The following is a 17,668-nucleotide window of genomic DNA, read 5'->3' on the forward strand; positions in this document are numbered from 1 at the left end:
AATGTCCAAAGCGCAATTAATCATGTGTCTGATAATGCCTATGGCCATGATTGAGACGAATACACTCTATGGCAATGGGCAACATAACAGTCAAGACGTCATAGGTTTCAGGACATACATGTAATCAGTACCATATCATAATACATATAATAAGTAGGACATACATATGATAAGTGACTTAATGTAATATGAAGTTCTTCCTGCGAAGAGTCCATGGCCGCTTCGATATTTCCGGAAAGCGGCTGCTGGTAATTTTTGCAGACTGATGAAGTCTGACTAATTACATCGGCGAAACCAAAAGGCCGAAGAGCGAAATCGCCACTCCCTTTGGAGACGTCCAGAATGAGCGAGTGTCTTCATATCAAGTGCCCTGTTCGACAAATCGCACCCACCGAGGCGTCCAGGCGCTATGATGACTGGACGAAAGATGCCAAAAAATCTGTCTACTTCTCTTCAAGGGTGTGCAGGCTGCGCTTGCCATAATAGCTGTCATCATGCGCGTAGTTTGACGAATACAGAAGAACTGACGCCACTGCAATCGTTGACGCAAACAGTGTCGCATTTCTAGACGTCTGCTAGCGTACGGCAGCTGCAGTTTTCGACACTTCGGTTTCGATTTCGCCGGCGTAGTTGCTCGAATGTCATCATTTCGCAAAAATTACCAGCCGCCGCTTTTGTAGCGTTAGCTACACTGGCCTAGCCGAGCCCGTTTCGTATGGCTCCTCAAGAGCCGTGCTGCGCATGCGCGAGGATCAGTGATGTCACACAGCTGGCGCATCGGAGCCGGCACCTCCCGCGCACTTGCTGCTGCCGCGCGCTACTCGCTGCCGCTGGTCTGCGCTTTCCAGAGGAGTGACGTCGTAGCCGAGGTAGACGTACTGGCGCCGGCGCGCGCGCAGCTATTCGCCTTCGCTGTGCAGTCGCCGTCTGACACTGCGCTGGAGCCGCTTGATAGCGCCTCTGACTGGCGTTTGCCAGTATGGTTTATCCATGGACAAGGAGAGCGCAAATGCTGCTCAACGACGCAGAAGAGCGGAGAAGCTTAACTCATCGGATCCCGAAGTAGTTGCCTGGCAAAATAAATAAACATGTGCCACATAATATGTATACCATGTGTGTGTCATTGGAGCAGCAGTAAGCACGATAATCAAGCTAATCCTACACAATCAGGAAAGCTAAGAACAATCAGCTGAACCTTTGCTAACGCTACGTTATCCAGGCATAGCCGAGCTAAGCCACTGCAACATTTTTTGCAGGTATTAAAGCGGCAACGACCTCTTTACAGGAGAGACTTCAGTTCTCCCAAGTTCACCCTACTGCCTGTTTTTTATTAAGGAGTTATTAATTTTAATTGATCTAATTAGTGTTGTAGTTAATGTGAAACAAACTTGAAGTGTCTTCCACCAGGAAAAAAAGTTATGGATGTAGTGAGCAATCACCGCATTTTTGTTAACTTTGAGAATTTTCGCAAGCATTTCTTGAAACACCCGAATAGCGGAGCTCACAGCACTTTAAACCGCTTTCCTCTTCTCGTAAATACATTTCTTATGTAACCACACAATACTATTCTAGTGGGCACCTGGCCACTGCAATATCCCTGGCAATGTTGCGGCGGATGAAGCAGCGGGACGAGCACAAAGCAAAAAATAATACATTGGGAATGCCCATGACAAAAGGTGAATTAAAACGAACTGCGACAGATGTCAGCTCGTGTTTGCAGAGCGACATGGTTTGATGGAAATACTAGATATTCAGACCTATTTTGCATTGACCCTACTCTTCAATTCCGGATCCCCTTAACGTTAAACACCAGCAGGGCCTTTTAAACACTGATGCCCCACCTCCGGCCGGCTATCGCGTACACAAAACACTTTATACATAAAATTTTACGAGCAGAGAGTCCAGAAAGCGCATGCGGACACGTGGATGAAGATATACAGCATATTTTATTAGAACGGCTACGATATCGGGGCGAAAGACAGCAACTAGTGCGAGATTTAATGGCACTGGCTCATAGGCCCTTCAGCCTACGAAAATTCCTAGGTTCAAGGCCAACACACCTTGCAAAAACGTGCACTATTAGCAGTCAAGAAGGTCCTAGAAGAGATTGGCTTGCTTGGAAATTATTGAGAAAGTCTTTCTAAAGCTGATTTTATGCATACATTTTGACCTAACTCTGTCGCATGTGTCGCTTCATGTGCGAACTCATTTTGTATTCATATGACTGGAATTTATGAATTTAAGTAGTGTTATGTGACTGGACGTTTCGTGTTATTTACAGTGTATGCAGTGTTCGTGGGATTACATTTTATGTGAACTATAGTGTTATGTGACGAGACTCTATCTGGTGTGAGTGTTTTTTCCCTTTTTTATGTGAATGGAAAATATATGAACTGTGCCTAGCCAATATTTTACGTATTTTTTCTTTTCGTTTCTGTGACTTTCACGTATACTGTCATCTATGAAAAGAAGTAGCCGGCGCTAGAAAAAAGTGCCAAAATCACCTGAACACTATATAACAATAAATAATAATCTCATTTTCTACTCTAGAACTACAAGTGTTTATGACATTTGATGACAAAGTTGTATGATGACATTTAGTGCCCATTTGTCACGAAAGCAAACTGTTTGCACTTCATACAGTAGAAATGTTGAAGTAAACTAAGCAACTGTTCATATTCTGTACCTTACATTCAGCGAAAATACAGTGGGGGAAACTTTTCATCGAATGTCACAGTCTTGACTGCTCTTCACACAATACCCTACCCTCGTTCCCTCATCGATGGCGGCATAATTTGTTCATGATCTTCTCGGACTGCAGCTCCTATTAACCTACGTGAGCGGCAAAGGACGACATTGAGTTTTTCCCATTGACTCCTGAATTTAGGCACAATGCGCCTTGTAGGCTTGGTTATACTCGTGATACTTCCTTCAGAAGGTAAGCTTCTGATTTATTTCTCACTATTCAACAAGGTTAAAGTCATCTAAGGTCTTACTATAGAGCAGTACTACAGAACAGCAAGAAAACTTGGAGGACGTTCGCGCTTCGCCTTCAAGAGTAGAACGCGATAGCGTAACCGGGTCCCGTTCGCATCGCCTCGCTAGGCTGGATTCGCTGCTCGGCGGACGCTGTGTCACCAGGAAATGAACGTTAGGGCCGTAACATTGGCCATTTAAAAGTATCCTAGAATTCCCACATCAAGTATACAATTGAGAGGTGCCCCCCTAGCTACGCCATAACTCTTCATTTTGCAAATTGGCGAAGTAACCACTACGCGTCGTAGTGGGCGTCGTAGTTAGTACCCACACCCGCACCTGCCCAGCTGCCCAGGTTGTTGGTGCTGTTGCTCATAACGATAAGTAATTATGCATGTGGGCTTTGTAATTGTTGGGCCTTTAATCCAAACACTCTTTTTGCGCAATTCACGTGTTTTGACGCCTGGTGCTTTTCTACGCTTCTGCCACGCAATATTACATGTGCTAATGACAGACCTCGCACTGTATGAGATTCATATAGGGCTTTTCTTGCGAGGTTTTTCCGTGCACGGGTGTGGCGCTGTGGCAGAGCACCTGCTTGCATGCTACGCGGCAGTCCTGGGTTCGATTCCCACTCCGAAACGAAGATCTTCATTTTCTTTGTTTGCATCTATCTCGAATTTCGCAATTAGATGATTTCTTTACTTGCATATATTTCGCTCACAACCAACGACGCCTGCTACGAAACGAGCTTTAATAATATGCTGTAGTTAGCACAGGGCAACAACGTGTTTGGAGTGCAATCCTCACTCATCTTCCGCTCTATAGCAAGCTAGAAGTTTTCGTCAAGACAGTGACTGGTACGTGTGTTGCGCCAGTAGTGGATATCAGCTTGAAGTGGGGAATTAATTTTGTCCCTTCATTATGCTTCTGGTTTTTATCTTTGCGCCACGTCTTTCAAGCGGCAACTAGCTTCCTTAGCAGCGTGTTTACGTGCGCGTTGCGTACGTGGACACGCTGCTAAACGCATAATAAACGCACTGCGAAGCATGCATAACTGCCATTTGTGCATGCTGGTATAAGTTCGTAATTACGGAAGCGCAGCTCCAACGGAGTCTAAGAAAAGAATACAGGGCGAGCACCTTTCCGCTGCCAAATGAGAAACGGCTGGTGCCGACAAGTTCACGATCTAGAAAGCATCAATTATCGAAAAACGGCGCATGCAAATACGCATGTAATCGGCGCGCCTTCGAGGGCCGCATATCTGTTCGTTCTTACCGGCGCAGGGTTCCTCGTGTACGACGGCGCCACTGAAATCTGCGAGTTACAAAAAGCTTCGCCTAAAAAAATCGGGCGTTCACGTAACCCGGCCTAATGACGGCTATAGAGTAACGCCTGAACATGAATGCAGCCTTTGTCGTCATGCGTCAATGTGTGGCCTCTGCCTAGCATTGTCCTTGAAGTCAACTTGGCAGAGGCCAAAGTGATTTTTCTTTCGGAGACGTCGATTAGCGGAACATATGAAATTGAATAATGAAATGTCACAAGTACTTTCTGTGCCCGTCTTTAATAATACTTTCGATCTTTAAAAGGCCATACAGCTTTCACATTCAAGTCGTCTTTAAGTGCATAAGGGACCCCTGTAATATGTTTTCTCTCATATTTTCGCTGCGTCCAGAAGTCGCACTCATACGTCACTGAGAGAAAAAAAGAAAAACAAAACTGAGCGTTAAGCTAAGTTTGAAGTGCTATCATGTCAGTCTTTCATAATCATTGAAATTTCTTTCATTGCTGTCTTTTTTATTACTATTTTCCGTTGAATTTCATGCATAGAACTGCCGTTTTTGTCTGTTCTAGATCCTAGCAAAAACGTAATTTTTTAATAAAACTCATTACTTAGTTGCTTAACTGAATCGCGTTCTTTATCTGTTGTCATGACTCTAGTATTATTTGTAAACAAAAAAGCGAGGCAGTAGCTTGCGCTAGTGACGCAATGCTAAAGACACAGCGGAGCTAATCGGCACCGAGCTGGTCTTGGTGTTTGAGGTTATGCCAAAATTCTGAATCGTCGATCTCCATGCGGCTGTTCTACGTCTCGGTAAAGCATATCAACGTAGCCCTCCGCAACAGTTCGTCGTCGTTAACATCCGCGGCGTGGTTTTGCAGCGACCTCACGTTGAGCAAGGCCAACGTAAACTCATCTTTCCCGACCCCATCAAAGGCGGCCCGGCAAGCTCCGCTAATCATCTCGTCACGACTGGTGGAGCAGAGCGGTTGCACGCAGTTCCGAGCCGGGTGGGCGAAGCCAAGCGTAGTTAAGAATTCTGCTTGCTTGAGCTCGGTCGTTGCAGCCACCTACTGGCGTTGGTTACAGCCACGCTTGGTTCCATCCAACTACTTGGACAAGGACAGAAAGACATATACGACACACCGCTGGACTAGCAGATGAACGTTTACTGAAAGTTTTCTTTCAAATTTATGGCAGTTGTTAGCGAATGCATTGCTCACTGATTACCAGATTGTTTATTTCTGCGCATGAATCTTTTTTTTCTTTTTCTGTTAGTAGTATGGATGGTGTCCTGATGCATGATTGTCAAACTGCACGGCGTAAAGATTTTAGCCAGAAGTAAAGACAAGCTGACGCGGGAAATGTAGGAGCCATAGCCATCTACTGAAGTGGACAATCATGCATCAGTACGCCATCCATACTACTAAGAAAAAAATTTTAGAAAATTCATGCGCAGAAATAAACAATCTTATAATCAGTGAACAATGCGTCCGCTAACAACTGCTATACATATGAAATAAAACTTTCAATAAACTTTCATTTGCCAATCCCGTGGTATGTCGTATGTCTCTCTGTCCTCGTTTAAGTAGTTGGCTGGAACCCCCCTCGCCTTATAAAGTTAATATACTGATCTAGAGGAAAAGCTGAGCCTTGAGACCGCTAACCACAAGAACGCTGACATCTTGGAACGTTGTCATTGTTGCCATCACATTATTTTAAAGATGCGCCAAAATTAGCGTTATGCAACGCTCACAATACTCGCCATATCAATGCTAAAGAAGCATTTGCACAGTTAAAAACGTGCGGATATTGTTCTGTGTTTATTTTGAACATTTTTACGAAAGAATACAATGGCTATTCATGCAAATTACTGTGCGCGGAAAGGAGCGTTTGCAGGCTAGTTTACTAGACGGCACCGCCATATCAACATCAATACTCATCGATTTTCTCACGGAACATCAAATAAACATTTTATTCTCTCTCGAGAGAGTACGCGAGTGTGTGCTCGGGGCCAATTGCGCCGGTTTGCGCGTCGTGTTAAAGCCTATGAAACTTCGTTTAAGTCGTTTTGTCTGTCGCCACGTGCCAACAACTCGACTTCATGTGACAGCCTTTTTCTTTCAAGCTGAAAACTTCAGTGCGAAGTAGGTCGGACGGCAAAGAAGACATGAGGCAAGCACTGGAAGTTAGGTACCAACTAGGCGCAACCGAACTATTTTATAGTCTTTTTAATGGCGATAAAACTTCGTGTGCCGTGTAACTTTAGTTTTGATTGAAGCTTTTGGGTGACGTCTCACTCACATTCTCGGCTGAATGCTGCAATCGACATTTTTCTGCTTTATGACCTTCTGCGCTGAAGTACAGCAGCAATGAGCTGAAAAAGAATGTGGATACAGGCGTCTCGTCATTGCAAGTCGAAGCACCGCGCGACCACGGCCTAGGTTCTTTGCTTCGAGCTTGGGACCCGTCGAGTGACCCTTGCGCCAGCGAACGGAGAAACTCTATTCGTTGTGCATTATTGGTAGGGCGTGCCTACTAAAAACCATGCACGAACAGGTGCCAAACTTAACAGTTATCAATCGGGCCAGCTGCACAGACAACGCTACACCAACACATGGCTTCACGCATCAAAACACAGCAGATGTTCCCTGAACAGCGCGTAGCTGGCTTAGGTTGGTAGATTAAAACTGATTACTACCTTCAAATATAGCGAGCGTCACAGGATCTTGAAACGTTCGTTTTGTTCCATCATGGCGGAACACTATGCGGTTATGGGTTTTAATGTATTCGCCCTATGGGGAGCTTTTCCTCTAGGAGTCAGTATATTAGCTCTATGTAGTTGCGCCGCGGTGAGGTCACGGCGTATGCAGCAGGTCGTGCCCAGCTGGCAGGAGCTCGGCGGAGCCGTGTCTGGGCTTGCGAAGCAGGCGCGAAGCTATGCCACGGGTTGCTGGGCAACGCGCAGTGGCGTCATCGCTGTGCGGAGTTTTCTGTTCGCGACGGACGGACCAAAGCTCGGCGAAAGCAGCTCCGCTGTTCAAGAACAGCCTTCTCGCATTTTAGATGCGAAGTATCTTATGGCGGAGTTCAATCCGGTGGTGGTGGTGTGCGGCGTGACCACCGTTACTGCGCATGCGCATACCCTCTCCACTCCCTCTGTCCCCTCCCCCTCTCCACTTCCCCTCTCCCCTCCACCTTTCATCCCTTCCTCTGAAACGCGGGCTAGACATGCCGAAATTCTCTCCTGCGCAACGCCGCGATGAGCACCAGCGCATGCGCGCCTCCTCCCCCTCTCTCTCCTCTCATACGCTGCCCCCCTCTCGCACGCCTGCCGACTGCGTTCCCCGCTCGCCCTGTGAGAATTAACGGCCAGGCTAGATGGCACACAAGATGCGCGTTCCTCTTCGCGTTCCACGGCGCGAGGTCGGTAGCATGCCCAAAGAACGCCAACGGAACGCGATCGTGCAAGAGCTCCGGCTTCGCATCGCCTCATGGTACCCTTTAGCGGGAAATGGTGTAATTTTTAGTGTGCATTAAAGGGCCCCTCACCAGGTCTGAACATTTTGAGCTGACGAGCCCAATGCATACAACGGGCGTTTACGATTACGCCTCCCAAAATTTGCAGCGCTACGCGCCTGTGAAATAGGTCAAATTTCAAGCTGAACACCGCTTGCCCTTCGTCTCGCGGGCGCACGCCAAGAGAATGAGGGGATGACGTACACGATGGAATGGCCCTACGCAGACGGTAGTGCTGTGACGTCGGTCCTCTACGTAGACGACTGTGCTTTGACGTAGCCAACAGTAGCACGTGACACTGCGATAATTAATTTATGCGACATGAGTAGCTTGTGTAATTCGTTGCTTGAATAGATTAATGAAATTTGAGAGAAATAATAAGACACACAAACAGAATGTGTGCGTGTTTTTCTTTTTTTTTAAATGGCGAATTGCAGCGAGATGCGGGGCTAACCTGCCTCCGTTTCGCATGCGTTCGTGTTCTCGCGGTTTGCGCGTCCAGCAGACGCCAGCCCTGGCAACGATACTGTGTCATTTTCTACCTCGTTCCAGCTCTCATTAGGCTCATTCATCCTCCTGCGCCTACCTAAATTTTCATGCGGCACTGGCTCTTGATACCGCTAATCTCGTGCGGGTACAAATGTCGCAGCTGTCGTGCCTGTCCCGCAGAAACAGGCAGTACACCACAGTGAACGCCGACACAACGCCGCTCACGTGCTCGGGTTGTCTCGGGCACGTCATGCACACGTGACCTTGCATGCGCATGACGTGTTAATGCGTATGCGTCATGTGATCCTCCGGCTCCGATGTCGAAGAGGGCAGGGAAGGGATTTGGCTTGTGAAGGCTACACGGGGCGAGTGGCAAGGGTGTCAAGCTCGCCTCCTTGCATCATGGTTTCGCGCCGCTACAAGTTATTGTTTTTCTCAGCTCGTAATGAACCAATTGTAAAAATTCTTGCGGCATAATGCTCTTCATTCGGCACACAGCAACTTCCAGCGTCTAACTAAAATTTGCCATGTGGCCTGGTGAGGGGCCCTTTAAAACTGGGATTTCTTAAAGTTCTTTATGCGTGACGAGTCTATTTTAACTCCTATATCGCTGTCACGCTGTCATCCAAATAGCAGTTTCCAGGCGCATACTGTGTAACATGAAGAACATACATAGGAAGTATGTAACCTTCTTTGACATCTTTAGAACCTTGAACAATATGTGTTACAACATTTGTCTTGACAAGCGCTGCTTGCCCCCTGTAAACTTTTAGTGCGTAAGCATTCTATCGGTCTCTCCATCTCTCTGTCTGTGTGCGCGTGCGTGCGTGTGTGTGTGTGCGTCTGCGCGTGCGTGTGTGTAGCAGCATGAAAGCGTAAAATAAGACAGTCATCGCTGAAATGTAGATCGATGCAGTTGCAGCAACGAGTAACCATATCATACAGCAGGCGCAAATAAAGCTGGACTGCACAGGTGCCGCTTCACGACACAGGACTAGTTTTGGGTAATGTTGACGGATGGATAATGATGATGGATAACGTTGACTGGTGCTGTGATATGCCCATTAAATACGAAATACCAAGCAATTCTAATAGAACTCGTTGTTGGGCTAGTTGGTGCATTGCATCAAGGAATTATACCAGCCGAAAACAGACGAACACAGGAAACGGTGAAGGAGACAGGAAAGCGGCTAGACTAGCAACTCTTGAGTTGGTGATGATGATCTATGATGAATTCTTACGAATTAGCTGAGATTTCTGTCGTTCTAAGCTCCAGTGTAGTACATTTTTGACTGACTGACTGACTGACTGACTGACTGACTGACTGACTGACTGACTGACTGACTGACTGACTGACTGATTGATTGATTGATTGATTGATTGATTGATTGATTGATTGATTGATTGATTGATTGATTGATTGAAACGATCGTAACACGTTCTTGCGTAGGTTCGGAGATGCCGAGACGTGTTTACCCGAGGCTCCTTGAAGAGCGGTCGTCGGATGGACGTATCGCGATGCGCGTTCACGAAGGCCTCACGCTAAACTTGAGACGGGTGACGGTGGCCGCACCAAAGGTTCACGTATTGTCGGAGGAAAACGGCAAGGCTGTAACGCAATTCGTGAGTGATGCACTTTGCTTATGAAGTCACGAATTCAGGCTCTTATATTATGTGAACACAATCTCGTAATCTTCATTATCATGGACATTATTGTTATGGACATACCGACATAATTATTTCGGCTGCTTTATAAACTTAAATGCCACATTTATGCATGTCAGCGTTCTCGCATAGCCTAACCTTTGGCTGTTTTAGTACCGTTTCTGTTTTCACTTGTGGATTGTACAGCAAACTAATTTATTGATATTTATTTCCTCTCTACATATAATATTTCTATGTACGCGCCTTCACACCGCTGGAAAGGGCGGAAAATTTTCATACTGCGTGAGGAATGGTCATGTTATCAAGTCGAGAATTGGAGACAAGTTACTGTTTATGTTTACTTCAGGTGCTTATTTCATTTTTAGAAGGAACATAGTAATGTAACAGTAGAATACAGTGTCGATAAAAATACATGTATCTAACAAACGTTATTTTTATGTCGCATTGCATTTGTTGCGAGCAATCTTGTGACAGTGCTTATCTCGCAGTATGACGGCGAAGGCATCAATAAGAATCTTTACGAAGATGAGGAGCAACTCGCCACCGTAGAAGTAATCAGAGGGGACAAGGGAGTGAGCATGGTACGTACAAGTTAACGCTATGATATGCAAAATTCTTTTCCCGAATTTCGCGCTGTCTGAAGGCATTCTTGTTGTTTTACCGTAGAGAGGGCTCATAGGCCCTCATCATAGGATTCAACCGATGCCTGTCTCACAAAGATCAGAAGATGGCTCTGTTCCCCACATGATCTACAGGATTGACGCAGATGATATGCTGGATAAGACCCTAAAGACAAGGGAAAGAAGTGAGTTGCTTTAAGAAAACGCACTGTCAGGTCTCCACAAAGCAACTGTGAATTTTTTTTTTTCGCATCTTCACGCGTCACAAGGTTTGCTCGAACGTCATGAATGCTTTCGTTTAATTTCTTTGCACACGTGGAGCAAATCAATTCGTACGCTGCCGACTCCTATATATAGTTCGTTCTTCAAAGCTGATATTCTAACTTGCGGTTGAGCTTACAAAACTGCACCGACAACTGGAAACAATGCACCAATAACAACAGCTCACCGAACTTTACCTTGGTAACAAAACACGCCATATAGTTCACTGATATTTCGTTAAAGCCCGAGCAAACTAGTCGCAGATTAATATCGCAATTCTTTACAACCACGGGGCTCTTGCAATTACTGCGAAAGCCAAGGAAAAAAAAGAGCATTTCGAAAGATGTACTATTGGCGTGAAATAAAACGCGAACAGCGGCAAGCAAGCATTATCAATGGTATCAAAGCAACGTCGAGCGGCGCCACTGCTCTTATCGAAACTGCGAATGTCCACGGCCGCAACACTGCCGCCCCCGCTTCCGCGCGCATCGCTCTCTAATTGCACCTGTGGTGCGTCACAATGTAACTATTGCTGACTAGCAGTGCTCGGGCTGAATGAGGAGCGCATGCGCGCACGTGTCCTTGCCGCCGCCGCTGCCAAATCCGGCGGCAAACCGCCTTCGCAGGCAGCGTCTGCCCCCAGTGACGCATAGCTCAGCCGCGCGAGCGTCGCGCCCAAACTTGAGCTTGGGTTCCCCATAGTGCGTGCCGTTTGGTTAGCACTACCGATCGGCGCGCACATGAGGATTGGCATCGCTGCGTGATATCCCCCTATAGTGCGATATTTTTGCTTCTATTCTAGTTTTGATATGGTGATAATGGTGCCGGCGTGGGCGTGCAGAGCGCTTTTGGTCGTTTCAATTTTATTTTTTATTTTTACTTTTTCCTTTGAAGATATAAAAACTACAACAGAAGCGAACATATCCCAGACGTCATATTTTTAGCGCAAACAGGAAGAAAAAGAACGAACTAGCTGAGAAGAGGAGAGGCAGTGAAGAAGACAGTGCACAGGGCAAGCGCTAAACATCAACTGGCTTTATTTAGGAAAGAAAACCACGGAAAAGACAGATCACCTAAAGCGCATGCCCGCAGCCGTGGCATAGCTAATCAATCATCGACCTGAATAGTCTGAACTCGTTGCCGTACAAATGTATAGACGTGTCACTAATACACTCTGTGCCCTTGCTCTTAATATGGAAAGCTTCCAGCAACTCCCTTCCCAAGGTATCACCACCCCTACCCAGAATCTTGATCTCGCTTAGCCGCGGTGCACACGTGCAGGCTGCGCAATGAGCCGGTAAATGCGCATTACTACCATTTTTCAACGACAAGTCATGTTCCCGCGCACGATCGTTGATGCACCTCCCGGTCTGACCTATGTAGGTCTTCCCACATGATAGTGGTATGGCATACACCACGCCCATTGCGCACCTCACGTACGGCCTGGCACGGTTCTTTTTGCATCCATGCTTCTCTTTTTCATCGCATACGCGTGCGCACAGGCCGCCCAGTTTCCGAGGGGCGCAGCACACGACAGAAACGTCGTGCTTGCTGACGACCTTCTTAAGGTTGTGGGACATCCTGTGAATATACGGTACCACTTCAGGTCCCCGCCTCTCTCGTGCTTCACTGGCAATTTGCGGTTTCATGCCTCATCTTCTTCAAGATGTTTTGGGAAACTGCACCAACGACCGCGCACGGATAACCAGCCGCCCGTAGCCTCGCCAATTGAACCTGAAAGCTGTCCTGCATTGTGTGCGTACACGACTTCACCAGAGCAGACTCGAGGCAAAGCTTCGCAATACCCCTTTTCACTAACTTGGAGTGCGCCGAATCATAAGGCAACAGATCTTTTTTCGCACGTGGGTTGTATTGCCAACAAACATGGTCTTCTCTAAGATGTAATTTCAAATCTAAAAACTGCATTGAACCATCTGATGGCAGTTCATGAGTGAAGTTCAAGCCATGCCCATGTTGGTGAAAAACTGTTAAAATGTGGTCAACGCAGTGATCCAGGGAAAAATCCGTGTTAGTCTTTCAAATGATCACAAAATCATCAACGTATCTAAAACCCTTCAGGAATACCTTGTCGTCAAGTACACTAAGAACATTATTATCAAAAGCCGCCAAAAAATGTTGCAGAGCACCGGTGCCACACAAGAACCGATGCAAGCACCGTGGCATTTTACAGCCTCCAGCATTTTTAATAATATCGCGCGAGCATCGATGGATGGATGGATGCTATGAGCGTCCCCTTTATAACGGGGCGGTGACATGTCTGCCACCATGCTCGAAGAAAAAAGAAAGAAACTTCCTTGTTTCATGCTGGCCTAATACCTTATCTACATTGATTAAATCTATCTTATTATACCAAAAAAATTATAAATTCACGGTCTATCTCTCTGCCTCTTAAGGCAGAATGACCTTATTTTTTTTCCGCATTATTTATTTTTGTACTTTATCTCTACTCTTCTGCCACCAATACTCTAACAGTCTCTTACTTATTTCTATCGCGGACGTGTTCAGCTTTCCATTGTTGTCCCTAAAACCCAAGGCTTCCTGTAGACTCGTGCCCACAAGTATACCTGGGTGAATATCGCCACATTCAATCAGTACATGTTCCATCGTTTCCTTAGTTCCCCCGAAGCATGTACATTGTTCGTCTTCGTTGCTGAATCTCGCTTTATAACTTCGCGTTCTAGGGCAGCCCGATCTTGCTTCAAACAGTAAAGCGCTTCCCCTTGAATTATCATAAAACCTTTCCCTCCTTATTTCGTTTTTTCCCTTTCGGTAGTTACTCAGAGCCGGCTTCTTTTCCATCGCTGCCATCCAATAAGTCCTCTCCGCCTCTCTGACCTTCCGCTTAATGCTCCTTGTTGCCATATCGCCCGCACTGCTAGCCGTATATTTACTGGTGAGCCTCCTAGTTCTTTTTCTCCACTGCGTGTCAACGCTTTTTCTATACAAATACCTGAAAACCTTCTCTGCCCATCTACTCTTCTTCATTTTCCTCAGCCTCTCTTCGAATCTCATTTTGCTCTGAGCTTCCCTCACTTCAAAGCCTGTCCATCCCATATCACCCTTTACAGCCTCATTTGTCGTCTTCCCGTGAGCGCCCAACGCGAGGCGGCCCACCGTCCTTTGATTTACATCCATTCCTGATTGTACCTCTGACTTCATGCAAACCACTGAGTTCCCAAATGTAAGCCCCGGGACCATCACACCCTTCCACAGCCCTCGAAGCACCTCGTACCTATTGTATCCCCATAAAGCTCTGTGCTTCATAACTGCTGCATTCCTCTTTCCCTTTGCTACCGATGCTTTCTCTTGTACCTAAGCAACGGAGAAAGGGAGCCGACGACCCGTCTAACGAGCGCGGAGGCACCCGAGTACCTGTCGCCTAGTTGAAGCACAACATCCTCGAGGTCTAGGCTCTGAGATTATCGGACTCTAATAGCCGTAGTCTTAAGATAGGGAACATCCGCGCCCTGCGAGGCCGGGGACTTCCCACACGCCGGATGTGTAAACAAATGTTATTTCCTCCTCCTCCATATATCTATCCCCCTCATTTACCCATACTCCGAGGTACTTGTACTCGCTTACCCTCGGTATTTTTTGGCCCTGTATGAAGACCGCATGGTCTTCGTGATCATTGAATACCATCAATCCACATTTTGTTGCACTAAATCCTAGTCCTAGAGCCTCACATTCCCTTCCGCATATATCTGCCAGTCGCTGTATACCATCTTGACTGTCCGCAAATAAGACAATATCATCAGCATAAAATAGACCTAAAAGCTTCTGCTCAACCATCGTGCCGACCTGTTTGTGTGACAAATTAAATCCAATGTTGCTACCTTCTAGCGCTTTTTCCATCCTCACCATGTACAGCATGAATAACAGCGGGGACAAAGGACACCGCACGCAGTATCAGCACCTTACAACGGCGATAATCTGCGAGACTGGCAGCAGTACGCGCAGGCGCACGAAGCAGCGCTAGCGCAAGCGTCGTCTGCCAGGCTGTTCCTTTCAGGATGAAACACTCCCTTTCTTTGTTAAAGGCTCCCGGAGTGCGCACAATCGCAGATAGAAACGTCACGAACGTTTTGCTTTTTTTTTTATTTCCACGTTTGCGTTCAACCGCTCTTGTTTTCCTTTTTTTTATCTAAGGAGACTAATACAGTCCTTGTGGTAGGGCGTGCATCATCCTGAAAGGAACAGCGTGGCAGACGACGCTTGCGCTAGCGCAGCTTTGTGCGCCTCCGCGTACTGTTGCCGGTCTAGCAGATTATCGCCGTTGTAAGGCGCTGATGCTGCGTGCGGTCGATGCTCGCGCGATATTATTAAAAATGCTGGAGGCTGTATAAAGTTTCCCTTTAAAAGATACAAACGTTGATTTCAGGTAAAACTCTAATAAATTCATAAAATTGACCACAGACATCCCTGCAGAATTCTGAAATTGGACCACACCGTAATTATCAATACAACCTTGAACAGCAGCTAGCACTTCTCTTTGGGGCACAGAGTAAAACAAATCTTCTACATCTACTGAAAAACACTGACCTATTGCCTCCCCACTCTGTATGAAGGCAATGACGTCTTGAGAACTTTTTGTTAAAAAAGGGTCGTCGATAGCTAGGGAACTTAACTGCATCGGCACAAACCGGCTGACGAGCTGTTGCCACGAGCCACGTTCGCTTACAATCGTACGGAATGGTATTGCCGGTTTGTGCGATTTCGCGGTGAAAAACACAGATAACACACCACACTTCCAGTCCTTTACACCTTTTGCTAACTTGGTCAACGCAAGGTCTTCACACAACCCAGCCGCCGTCAATTGGCGAGGCTACGGGCGGCTGGTTATCCGTGCGCGGTCGTTCGTGCAGTTTCCCAAAACATCTTGAAGAAGATGAGGCGTGAAACCGCAAATTGCCAGTGAAGCACGAGAGAGGCGGGGACCTGAAGTGGTACCGTATATCCACAGGATGTCCCACAACCTTAAGAAGGTCGCCAGCAAGCACGGCGTTTCTGTCGTGTGCTGCGCCCCTCGGAAACTGGGTGGCCTGTGCGCACGCGTATGCGATGAAAAAGAGAAGCATGGATGCAAAAAGAACCGTGCCAGGCCGTACGTGAGGTGCGCAATGGGCGTGGTGTATGCCATACCACTATCATGTGGGAAGACCTACATAGGTCAGACCGGGACGTGCATCAACGATCGTGCGCGGGAACATGACTTGTCATTGAAAAATGGTAGTAATGCGCATTTACCGGCTCATTGCGCAGCCTGCACGTGTGCACCGCGGCTAAGCGAGATCAAGAGTCTGGGTAGGCTTGGTGATACCTTGGGAAGGGAGTTGCTGGAAGCTTTCCATATTAAGAGCAAGGGCACAGAGTGTATTAGTGACACGTCTATACATTTGTACGGCAACGAGTTCAGACTATTCAGGTCGATGATTGATTAGCTATGCCACGGCTGCGCGCATGCGCTTTAGGTGATCTGTCTTTTTCGTGGTTTTCTTTCCTAAATAAAGCCAGTTGACGTTTAGCGCTTGCCCTGTGCACTGTCTTCTTCTCTGCCTCTCCTCTTCTCAGCTAGTTCGTTCTTTTTCTTCCTGTTTGCGCTAAAAATATGACGTCTGGGATACAGCACCAACTAGCCCGAGAAGAAGTTTTATTGAAGCGAACATATCGCACAATAGTGAAATGGCGCAGTGCTGCCAAATATGATGCGCGCGCCTATCCATGGCGATGGCTGGAAGGGGCACTGTACCATTGCTAATGCTTGCCGCTGTTCGCGTTTCATTTGACGCCGATAGTAATTTTATACCGCACGTTAAAGAACCCCAAGTGGTCGAAATTTCCGGAGCCCTCCACTACGGCGTCTCTCATAATCATATCGTGGTTTTGGGACGTTAAACCCCAGATATTATTATTAGTACTTTTATGCCCTTCAGCTAAGTAGCGCGTGGCGTTAGCTGTGCGCTTTTTCAAGTTTTTCCTTTTTGCACAACATCGCGAAAGAAGATCTAGTTAGAAATCTCATTGACTTATATAGTACATATTAAACAGCGCTTAGGCACACGCTCGAGACTCATTATCAATGGTCGTTTAGTTTTGTGACGCTAGCAATGACATCTGTTGGCTTATGGTGCGTTTTAACGTTGGGCCTCCAGAGCATAAACGTATCGCATTTCAGGTGGAGCAAATATAAGCGAAAGAACATACGGACGGCAGGCGCAGGTTCCTGATATGATCTATGTCGAAACATTTGTAGTTACAGGAAAGCGTCATTACGCTTATTATCGGCAAACTTCACATCTGATATGGTACGCGTGTATCCTGGTTAATTATGTAAGTATTTACTTCCTTATCTCATTTCTTTGCTGAAGAAAAAGAACGCACGAATGAAATGACGCACGACTTCTCATTACTCTTTTTTCCACAACGCGGGTTATAACAAGTGGTCATTTACCCGGGAATTGACACTGCGAAGTATGAGTTGCGGTGTTTGATTTAAAGCAATCATGGAAGTACGAAAGATATCCGCTGGTGAGATGGCAGCAGTTCAATGTTTTGACTCCCCGAATAAAAAATCAGCCATAGAGTTATCCCCGCATGGAAGTTCAAGAAACTGCTAGCACTGCAAATGCCACCTCAAATGGTCACTTCGATAATGTAAATATTGTGTATGCTGCTTTCGGCATGCACCTGTAACGACTGCAGCTACGGGTATATTTGCAGATGTAATTCTTTAAGTCCATCTACACACCATATAATAAAAAAAGTCCAGGTGCTCCCCTTAAGGTCACTCAACTTTCATCTGAAAATCATACTTGAATAGTATCCACATCTG

The 17,668-nt window shown here is 46.5% G+C and overlaps 1 protein-coding gene across 1 annotated transcript in view; it reads left to right on the forward strand.

Annotated features, from left to right (window-relative positions):
- Positions 1 to 2,751: 2,751 nt before the first annotated feature.
- The window catches only part of LOC119401241 (A disintegrin and metalloproteinase with thrombospondin motifs 12), a 32,645-nt gene continuing 17,728 nt past the window's right edge, over positions 2,752 to 17,668 (forward strand). The window contains exons 1-5 of the mRNA XM_037667926.2: positions 2,752 to 2,938; positions 9,720 to 9,892; positions 10,423 to 10,515; positions 10,601 to 10,739; positions 17,012 to 17,166. Of these exons, the coding sequence (XP_037523854.1) occupies positions 2,893 to 2,938; positions 9,720 to 9,892; positions 10,423 to 10,515; positions 10,601 to 10,739; positions 17,012 to 17,166 (606 nt within the window). The 5' untranslated portion in view covers positions 2,752 to 2,892. The remainder of the gene's footprint in view (positions 2,939 to 9,719; positions 9,893 to 10,422; positions 10,516 to 10,600; positions 10,740 to 17,011; positions 17,167 to 17,668) is intronic.

Source organism: Rhipicephalus sanguineus, chromosome 8 (assembly GCF_013339695.2).
Source record: "Rhipicephalus sanguineus isolate Rsan-2018 chromosome 8, BIME_Rsan_1.4, whole genome shotgun sequence".
NCBI classification, from domain to species: domain Eukaryota; kingdom Metazoa; phylum Arthropoda; class Arachnida; order Ixodida; family Ixodidae; genus Rhipicephalus; species Rhipicephalus sanguineus.